Source organism: Populus nigra, chromosome 1, assembly GCF_951802175.1.
Source record: "Populus nigra chromosome 1, ddPopNigr1.1, whole genome shotgun sequence".
Classification (NCBI taxonomy): domain Eukaryota; kingdom Viridiplantae; phylum Streptophyta; class Magnoliopsida; order Malpighiales; family Salicaceae; genus Populus; species Populus nigra.
This window is the reverse complement of record NC_084852.1, coordinates 23,413,251-23,423,885: the sequence shown is the minus strand read 5'-3', so window position 1 is coordinate 23,423,885 and position 10,635 is coordinate 23,413,251. Positions and strand designations below refer to the sequence as shown.

Sequence of the window (10,635 nt, the reverse complement as noted above, 5' to 3'; positions counted from 1 at the left end):
GAATCGCCATGGCTTTAATTGAGGAACTTTCTGGCTTCCTCTTGAATAATCGAGGCTTCTTCATGGAAGATTCTGGGCTTCGTTGGTTTTCCAAACTCGATCGGGTTTGAATTTGAAGCCCTCACTTGGGGACAAGAATTATTAAACCCAGGCCTGCCTTTGAGGTATGGATGAGCTAACAGGATTAATTAAAAACTAGATTTTCGTCGGATCATTCAAGCATAATTGGATTAATTTTCATTTAATCTTTTTAAACTCTATTTAGATTAGATCCGAAGTGATCAAATTCCAAATTGACTTATCAATTTAATACTCGGGGGCGCAGGAATAAGGGCCATGAAAGCCAGCCTTGGCCTTCAACTATGTATAGAAGGAGTATAGGAGAAACCCTTGAATAATAAATAGCTAGTTGTATGTTTTCGTGTTGCCGGGTGATATAAATTTAGTCTTTCAATTATTTATATTGAATTAATTATTTAATGATTTGATTTTATTATCCCAGCCTCTTTTTTATTGTTGTAGTTATTACTTAGATATGTTGCCTGTGCGTAGCTATAATCCAAACAATTTTGTTTTTAATGTAAAAAAAGTTATGGGCTAAAAAACAATTCAAATCTCAAGCCACTCGTTCAAGTGGTTATTTAAATAATATGAAAGAAAAAAACATTAAAAAATAAATTGACAAAAAAAAATTAAAAAAAAATACATCTGAATCTATTTGAATTATCAAACAACTCAATGTTAATCTAATTGAAGGAAAACCACCAAAAAAAAAAGTAAACTTTAAAAAAAAAACCCACAAAACATCGACTTAAAAAAATGAGGAAAAAATCAAGCAAGCTCAAGCGAATCTCCTAAACCTAGTTTAATCTAAAAATCCTACAACTTGTTAAATCATCTATCCAAATTCAATCAAGAAGCTTAAATGTCATCCAATTTAATTTTGAAGGATGGAATTGTTGAAAAAATATTAATAAAAAAACTTGTAAAAGAAAAGAAACAAAAAAAAGGGTATAAAATCTAACAAGAAAAAACCTAAGGATGATGAAATTTGAAAATAAAATTATCCCAAACAAAAACAAATTGCAAGTAAAAGAATTAGGACCAAACTTGACATATTAAAAAATCATATTGGGTGAAATTTAAAATCATTTGTAATATGATAGATTATTTATAGATTAAAAATGGTAGTGGGTGAAATAGAAAAAAATTATTGAGGGCTAACCGAATAAAATAAAACCAAAAAAAAATTAAAAAATTTCAATTTGGAAAAAAAAAACAGGGTAAAACCAGCAAACCTTTTAAACCTGGTTTAATATCTAAAAGTTGCATCCCGTTAAATATTTGATCCGGATTCAATCAATAAGCATAATTATCAACCAATTTAATTTTGAATGATGAGATCAGTAAAAAATATATTAATAAAAAAACCTGCAAAATAATAAAAAGAATGTAGATAAAATTTAATAGAAAAAACCTAAGGGAGATGCAATTTAATGAAAAAATAAAAAAAAATACTAAATAAAATAAATAATAATTAAAAGAATAAGAACCAGCTTTTAAAGATTAAAAAAATCATAGGAATGAAATTAAAAAAATATATGTAAGAAACAAACAAACCCAAGCTAACCTGATCAAATCTTAAAAAGCTTGCAACTCATGAAACCTTGAATTTGGGCCTAGTGAAGAAATTTATTATGAGACAATTTAAAATTTTTAATTTTAAAAACTTGTTAAAGGAAAAAAATCGACAAACAAAAGAACAAGAATTAAATTTGATAAGAAGAAAACAAAGGAGGATGAAATCATAAAACAAAACCAATTTGAAAAATGATCCCAAATAAATACTTGTCAAGGCCAAGAAATTAATAATCAAAAGAAACATGGATTAAATTTGATAGGAAAAAAAAACTAAGGTAGGTAAAATCAAAAAACAAAATTAATTTTAAAAAATGACTCAAAATGAAAAATTAGCAATAAAAAAAACGAGGATCAAATTTGAAAGATAAGAATTTAAGAGGGGTGAAATTGAAAAGACACACCAATTTTATATATTATTCAAGATTCAAAAAATCATAATAAAAAGAAAAGGGATCAAATTTAAAGAACCAACAAATTAAAGGGTTGTTCCTAAATTTTAAAAGTTTGATGCGAAAATCTAGTTGGAGAGAGAAAGAGAGAGAATAAGGGAGGAAAGAAATGGTGGTACACATGATGCCTCATTAGGTAAGGAAGAAATTTAAGAGGCTTCGCCGGCTTGTTTAATTTTTCATGTTATTAAATTAAGGCTATCTTTTTTATATTATTATACTAACCAAACTTCAAACTTATTAAACTTAATCGATTCAATAACTTGAATTTGGATTATTTTTTTTTACTTCTTTGAAGATCTAAATGTTGCCTTAACTAATTTTCTTCTTAAATCCAAAAAGATTTTTCCCAAACCACAACTTTACGCCAATTACTGATATAGATTTACTCGAGTAAGTCTTTTTGTCTTTTTTTAAATTGAGATTTGTTTTTCATTTTTGACCTTTAATATTTAATTAATTATAATTGAGCTTTCTATTTTGTTTTATTATGGGTTACATAGTTTTATTACAATCTGATACCACATGTTGTGGATTTCACACGGTAACCATAGATGGCCTGAATCAATTTAGTAAGCTATTTTATCTTAGTATTTTTAATAAATAAAACATTTCATGCAATGTGTCACAATTTAAATATTTTAAAAGTATTTTGGCCAATATAAATCAAATCTTTGACTTTCTAATATCTTTTTTGTTATTTTTAGATTGAAAAAAAAAAAGATTCAAACCAAAAAAACTAAGTATAATCAAGTAGTTCACTTAGGCTTTTCACTTTAATAAAGATTTTAAGATAAATATAACATAAAATAATATTTTATGTTTTATATTTTATATTTTATATGTTAATAATTTGAGATGTTCTCTTGGTTCAGATTTATTAAAGTGGATTGTATGATATATATTGCTATAATAAATATTAATTTATTTCAAGATATTATTCACTTATACACACAAAAGTACACGAATTAACATAGCTTAATTTAACTTCTTCCAACTTTTTTAAAAAAAAATGAAAAGGGACATAACACAATCTAACAAAAATGTGTACAATGATTCTGTTCTACACAGAGCTTCATGTAACTCTTTCTTTCTCACACTCACACTCACACATCCAAACTTCTCAAGGTGGGAGGACTGTCCAATATCTGTACAAGCATGCGTCCCTTCACAGCAACTCAGTTTAGTTGATCCTCGTTGAGATGCAAAATCATTTCTGACCATTCAAAAGAAATTAATAATAATAATAATAAATTATCTTATTGGATGACATCATGGTTACGAAACCTGTCAACCCTTGCTGACGAGGGGGGTTCTCGAATCTTGGCACTAAATCTTCCCACGATGATGACATCGCCGTGTGTTACATCATCGTACTATGGAGGAAGAGGCGCCGAGTACACAGGGCCACATACTTGCATTTACTTCTCCATAATAAGATATTTTTGCCTCGTGAGTCACCATTATGGAGGAGACTACAAATCTGGTGGATGTTCAAGTGGGCAGGCGGCGTTGTTGTTTTTAGACTTATAGTGGAGGATACGAGGTCAACTGGGAATAACAACTGGACGAACAGGGTTGCTAAAGACTTGGAGTGTGCGTCACTAATCTCAGCAGTTGTGGACTTTGACGTCTATGTTCCATGTGTCAACGGTGATGGTGGTGAAGCCTGGAAATAGTGACAGTCGCAGGAGATGTCTAGGACAGATGGAATGTTAATGGCGGGGTTTCTGGTCAACGATATTGGATAGTAAAGCAGCGGGACTAATGGTCACCAAATCTTAAAAACAACCTCGAGATGCTGGCCCCGAAATTACTAAGAATTCAACACTGTAAAGACAACTTTCTCATTTCGTGATGAACAAAGAACAATTTTCACAACGCCATGAACAATACACGGGCGACTTGAGAAGAAAAACGTTAAAAAATCAAAGAACATTGAGGTACGAGGACCGTTAACGATGACTTTTTTTTTCTTTCTCAACAAACCCCTTTATATATATATATATATATATATATATATATATAAAGATATTGAAAGAATTCTACATTTACAATGGGGGGGCTATATGTATATATAAGTAATATATATATTTATAGCAGCTTTACGCCATCCACACTGTAGGATGAATATGAGGCAGCAAGGAGAGCTCCGCCAATGCCTGATCCGTCTTCTGTAACCTGGAGAATGACATGTTGGGCCACATCTCCCAATATTTCATTCAGTGCTTCATGCAAGTACTTTCTGAACATTGTATAACTTGTATATAAACCCCCTTCAATCGCCACAACTGTTCTTTTCATTTTAACATCACTCCTGTTTCTTCCACCAGTGCCTCCGCTCCCATCCCGTCCAATCTTCTTCAAGATTCCCACAATGCCAGCAGCTGCCAATCGAGCAGCCCTACACGTCACGACATCACATATCCTTACAACAAGCTTTCGGACTTTCAAAGAGACCTCTGAAATCTGAAATTGACAGATGCATTGGAGGGAAAAAAAGAACCAAATTAGTCAATCCATCGCAGCATTAAATTAATACAACAAGAATGGGGGGGAAATGTGATCCATCTACCTCCAAAGTTTCTTTCAATATCTTAGCAACTTTCTTCAGCTCAGGAGAGTCATCCTCATGCATTGCAGCCAATAAAGGAGTTCTGATTAACAAGCAATAGAAGAAAATGAGCGGGTTAGAAACTTCAAATGACAATAAGCATGCGACATCAAGACAAGGGACAAACTTATACAACGATTAAATCATTTGTTCAGCTAAAGGAACTCCTAGTCCACAAAAGATTTGTAACCTACTGCAAAATAAAGGGGATTGATAATCTGGAGGAAACAGGTCCAAATATATCCGACTCTAGCGAGATTCTGAGAATAACTCTTCGAACAATGTCACCGAGATACATTCCTGATATCATTTTCTCAAAACCCTGCAACAAATTGCAAAAAAAAACAGTGAGCAGGTCCTAATAGTTATCAATAACAAAAACCTAAGCAACTGCTGTATACCTGATCATTTGGGTTAGGGCTTTCGGAATCCAAATCAATATCATAAGAAGTTCTTGGCAAATGAGATGACCAGAAATTCCCCCATTCCATGTTAACAACCTAATTAAGTAAGATAACAGCATAATGCGAGTGAGAAAGGTTAATAACGGATCATTTTTCAAGCTAATCGCAGGAAAATGCTTGAATGAGACAAAAGAATGGTACCATGTATCCAGAAGTTGTAAGCAGACCTTGACACTTTATGATGGCATCTGCCCGTTCTAAATAACAGGCATTGGTACCTGTTCCAATTATCACAGCAGCAACAGTATCGGCATCATGATAACGTCCAAGTGCTAAGGTTCCCACAGTATCATTTACCTGTTCAAAACAAAATGCACCTCATTTTTCCTTCATTAATACATTAAACAAAATCACAGAGAGAATCACACCTGATCCAAATGAAGTGTAAAGCACAAAACTCACAAGATTTATTATTATTATTATTTTTTTTTGGGGGGGGGGGGGGGGGGCTGAAGCATAGGCAAATGAAGAAAGTCTAACTAACAAAAGGCAGTCTGAAGCACCACCCTCTCACAAGAGTTAAAGAAATGACAGTTCAAAAAAGACATCCAGATAGACAAAAACTATCAACAAAAGGTAAATTTGAAATCAACAAAGGAATAAGTTCACAGGCTCAAGCATATTGGTATTTGTGCATTTATGCATACAAGACCTGGCAATCCTTAAGTTCTAGATCAATCCAAATAGAAATGTAAGATGAACTTTATTTTGCATACATTACATCATCAACTGTGACCTATCCAACATCCTGGTATGTGTAAAACCCCACCGGTTACTGTAGCAGATGTTTTCTTATGATTAAGCACCAAATATATCAATGAAAGAAACTCCATGCAAGTGAGTGGTAGGGAAAATCTTCACAGGTGGTCTGCATGATGGTCAAGAACTTCTTTTGTTCTGATCATAAATGAAACTACGGTAAACTAAGGAAAAAACTCAACTGACTTGGTATAGTATATATTTTTGACTGCAAAATAGTTCCTGTACCAAAAAGAAAAGGCATACTTTTGACTGATAAAATATAATGCCAATTGAAATATGCCCAAAAAGCATCCAATTTTTTATTTATCCTAATACCTTCAAATAGCAATAACTCCATAATTGACTTTTTATATTAGTTAAAGGAAATTAATTAGCAATGTTGCTTCCGTAGGAGAAGAAAGTGCTTACCAGCAATGCGACTCGCATATCTAAACCACTCCTGACCAATGCAGCTTCTAAAAGTTCAACCACCTCTTTTCCAACCTGCAATCATTTGTGCAATAAATCATTCAATAAAAATAGGAAAACTAAAGAAAACTTCACTTATAATAGTCACTTGATTAAAATGTATAAGAACTTCCAGATTGACTAATAGAAGCATTTCACTTGCATTTAAACATATTTACAATGAGCAATCTCATTATCAGGCCAGTTATGTTTTTAAGATTTTTCCTCATCCTAAAATCACATGCAATGAAAACACACAACCAGGGCACTCCAACTCTTCACTTGCTGCCCCTTAAGAACAGCACGATACATGTATAGACATATTGAGAAGAGCAAAAAGGAGCGGAAAAACCAAATATTTGCCTCACCAGCAGGAGGACATGCAACTAACAATTATGCAGTCAACATTTACAAAGTTTTCTTGGTAGAGATCATCTAGCTTACCATGTCTTCAATTGCAAATCCTTTTGTCCATTTGATGAGGATCCCTGAAGGAAGTGATGACTGTTTCACTGGAAAAGAAAATGTAAACCCAAGCTCCCTTGTTCTAACTGGAGAAGGCTCGGAACCACTTTCTTCTTTTTCAACAAATTGCTTTAAGGTTGAAGCAATAAAATCAAAGAGATCCTGTAGCCAAAAATGCACATTAACTGCCACATCTATCAGCAGATGATCTTTAATCAAGCATGCCCTAAGATAGCAAGAGTATTTGCAGTGCAAACTCAGTCACCTCACTTGTGCTTGTCATCAAGTGCTGGGGAATGGGTTGTCGCTCCACATCTTGAGACAAGATTGAAGATCTTCTACCTCCTAGCTGAATCCGCAAGACCCTAAAATTAGTACCCCCAAGATCTAGAGCATAATAAGTTCCTATCTCACTCCTGACAACAACATCAAAAATCAATTTACTAAGGCAACCTAAGCAAACAATACAAATATAGACCACATAATTGAAAGTAGGTACAACTCCAATAACTGATCATTAAAAAAAAGAGCAATTTAAAAACACAAACAGAAGCACAGTCCATTATTGGCCCCCAAGCAAGTTAGTAATTATACATTTACGTTATGAATACAATGCATGCCAATTGTGAAATTAATCGGCTGTCCATATTTGTCTCATTTATCGCTGCAAATGATAATTACATTACATGAATGGACAAGAAAGTGTCTTTTTTTCTTCACTTCAGAAACTTTAAATTGATGTGCATTGCATGCATGGGCAAAGGATCAAAACCAACTGTGGCTAAAAAGGGCAAATTTATGCAGGATAACAGTGGCAACGGTCAAATCTGGTGTAACTTGATCCTGAATCTTCTAGCTAATATAAGATTCAAAGACCAGTACCAAAAACAGGCTAAACACTATCAACAACTATAAACATACCCTCTCCATTCCAAGATCTAATTTCAGCCATTGCAAGTTTTCAACAGTCAGCCCTCCTCAAAAAGAAAAGGGGGCTTGCACCACATGTACAGCCTGCCAGTTTCAGCAATGGATACCATGAACTCCTTACGAAAACATGAAATATGCAACTAATATGTTTCTAACCAAATCAGCGCTTCAACAGAAAAATTGCAGTTATGTATTTGCCCCAACGGACTTTTAAAACCTTTGGTAAATCACGTCAGATATGAAAATTCTGTTCATTGAATACAATGCAGATTCTGTCACTGATTCTTTGAGCAACCAATCCCGTCCACTTGGAAAAGAAGACTAAATGAAAAACAACAGATTCCAATTGAGGAACCTAAACACGTAGAATTTCTCAAACAGTTCTATAAGATTTTAAATCAGAATAGAAGGGAATAGAAGGAGAACATTTAGATTCTATAAACTTAAGTGTAAAGTTTTGTTTGAGACAAAAATATTCCCAAATCAAGTAGTGAAAAAGACGATTCATTACAAATATGATATGTCAAAACAACAGATACGAGGACATGAATATATAATTCAAAAGCACAGGCGTTTACAAATAAACCCAATTCCAAAACCACTGTACCAGAATCATCTAACCGAGGGAACCCACCTAACATTTTAAAAACAAACTTATACAACATTAAGGAAAAAACAGCAAATAGACCGAACATCACATCAAAACAAAAAAAAAAAAAAACTTCAACAACCAAACACTTTTAACAGTGACAAATTTGGCAGAAAGCGTGAAGAAACACAGGAAACAGAAACAACACAGAGAAAGACTGTCCAAGTTGCAAGAAAACAAAGAAAAAATGTTCGAAAACCATTTCAAAACAGCAATGGGAAACAATTGTCCTGACTATATCAAATTTCAATGGAAGATAAAAATAGCTAAGAGTACAAAAAGCTTGAACATCCCAGAAAAAGATCGCAAAAATCGTCACGAAAAGACCAAAATACCAAACAACCTCGAAAATGAAATTTGCATAACCAAACTAGAAAAAAATCAGATAAAAATCAATCACAGCCTATCAAATCCAAGACAACTAGGCAAACAAGTATCAGCAAAAGAAACTAAAGTGACAGGTGCCATTCAACCAATCATTCACCTTTTGATTCCTAAACCAACCAGCAATCAGCCAGTCAATCAAGTATGAAACAGAAAACACGCGCAGGCGCACTTAATAGCTCTCACAAGTCGAAACCAGTAACAAAAACAACAAGGGAGAGATAGATTAGATTATTACCCAGTAGGCAAATGGTCAACAAAAGTGAGTAACATTTTGAGCTTAGAGCCACCTTCAGAAGCCAAACCAGCATGCATCTCCACAGCCATAGCATCCACTACTTGCCTTAACCTCCCAACTGGTGTATCACATGCTTCTTCTAGCTCTTCCAACACTCTCACCACTCTCTTCCACTTCCTCCTACTCCCTACCCTCCTCCCCACAACCACTCCTGCCACCGCACACGCCGCCACCGCCACCCCAACCGCCACCCCCACCGCCACCTTCCCCATCACCCACCTTTTTATCAAACTATTCCACCTACCTCCTTATTACTATATCCTCACCAATCCAAGAGAGCAGTAAACCAACGCCGTTTCATTGTGAAACATCGAAACTTTGCTGTGTACATGAACTATCTGAATGAAACCCGGGTAGGAAAAGGTTAGGTACTTGATGAGGATTCAGCGGCGGGGGACAATCGCCGGTGAAAGCTCTTTGAAGGTGAACTGCTCGAGGAAAGGGCTTAAAAAAGACACCTTTTTTTTTAATTGAATTTTACAGGGAAGAGCTAGGAGGAGTTGTTTTTGAGGGGGTGAGGAGAAAGGGAGAGGGGGATGGGTTTATTTTTTTTTAACAAAAGAAGCGGTACTTATATATGAACTAAAATGACAGATTTGCCACTGTTAGTGGTATAGAATGACTTCTTTGTGTAGCGTATCTTTTTGGAGATTTTATTACCGTTTACGAGAAGATTTTTGAGGTTAATGAGAATTTTGACTCGTGGGCTTTCCTGCTTTTTGGTGGGGGTGGTGCCTGTAATTGCCGTCGGTGTTGATTGCCTTTGACTCGCTTGATTAAGACCTTTCCAGTGTGGAGATAAGCCCCGTAGGGGTGGCTAGGAAATGCCCTTTGCAATCGACGATTGTGTGACGTGTTGTAAACTTGCTTATCACTGTCCGGTGAGAAAAAAATAGTGTCGGAATTCATAGATCATTTTTTTTTCTTTTTAATCTCGTTGTGTCATTTGCGAATGGATTTGGCTCTTCCACCGACCACTTCGCTTTAATGCATGCATGTTTTTCCCATCGAAATTCGTGTTCATGTATGGTCGATGCTCGAACAGAAAACAGGGCGTCATGGGAACCAAAACGGAGAAAAATATAATTCTTCAAGAAACGGGGAAGGGGGCAAGGCCGTTTTAGTAATCCTCTACTAAATATCCAAATGGCAAGTTCCAAGACACCAACCCAGCATCCTCCGTCGCCATGAATGATGGACGAACCTCCGGGATAGAACAGGAAGGAGAGGGCAGGATGGGCAATAAAAGAAATGCTGCAGGTGGGTTCGGGAGAGAGAGAGAGAGGGCCCTTTGCTTTGGTTTGTTACCCTGTTGTCTGTTTGTATGCATGCATAAAAGAGAGTGGTGCCGGGATTGCCATATTTTCGAGGCAGGATTCTTAAAGCGAAGAAAATTAAAAAGAGATTCAACGGCGACGGTAGCTGCGTATCTCCCCCTCGTACCTGCCAGCTGTGTCCCGCTAATTCCAGCTGTGCTCGCAGCACAACTAAAAGCCACCACCCGGATCCGTGAGCGTGCCCCCACCCATTTT

General features: G+C 35.3%; 1 protein-coding gene across 1 annotated transcript; it reads right to left on the bottom strand.

Annotated features, from left to right (window-relative positions):
• Positions 1-3,913: 3,913 nt before the first annotated feature.
• On the bottom strand, positions 3,914-10,423 carry LOC133688397 (hexokinase-3-like). Its single transcript, XM_062107875.1, has 9 exons — positions 9,044-10,423; positions 7,108-7,258; positions 6,822-7,004; positions 6,339-6,413; positions 5,310-5,465; positions 5,106-5,204; positions 4,899-5,026; positions 4,666-4,747; positions 3,914-4,559 (listed from the first exon to the last, which is right to left on the bottom strand). Exons 1-9 carry the CDS (start codon positions 9,313-9,315, stop codon positions 4,185-4,187), a joined length of 1,521 nt encoding a protein of 506 aa, XP_061963859.1. The 5' UTR covers positions 9,316-10,423; the 3' UTR covers positions 3,914-4,184.
• Between the last annotated feature and the right edge of the window lie 212 nt (positions 10,424-10,635).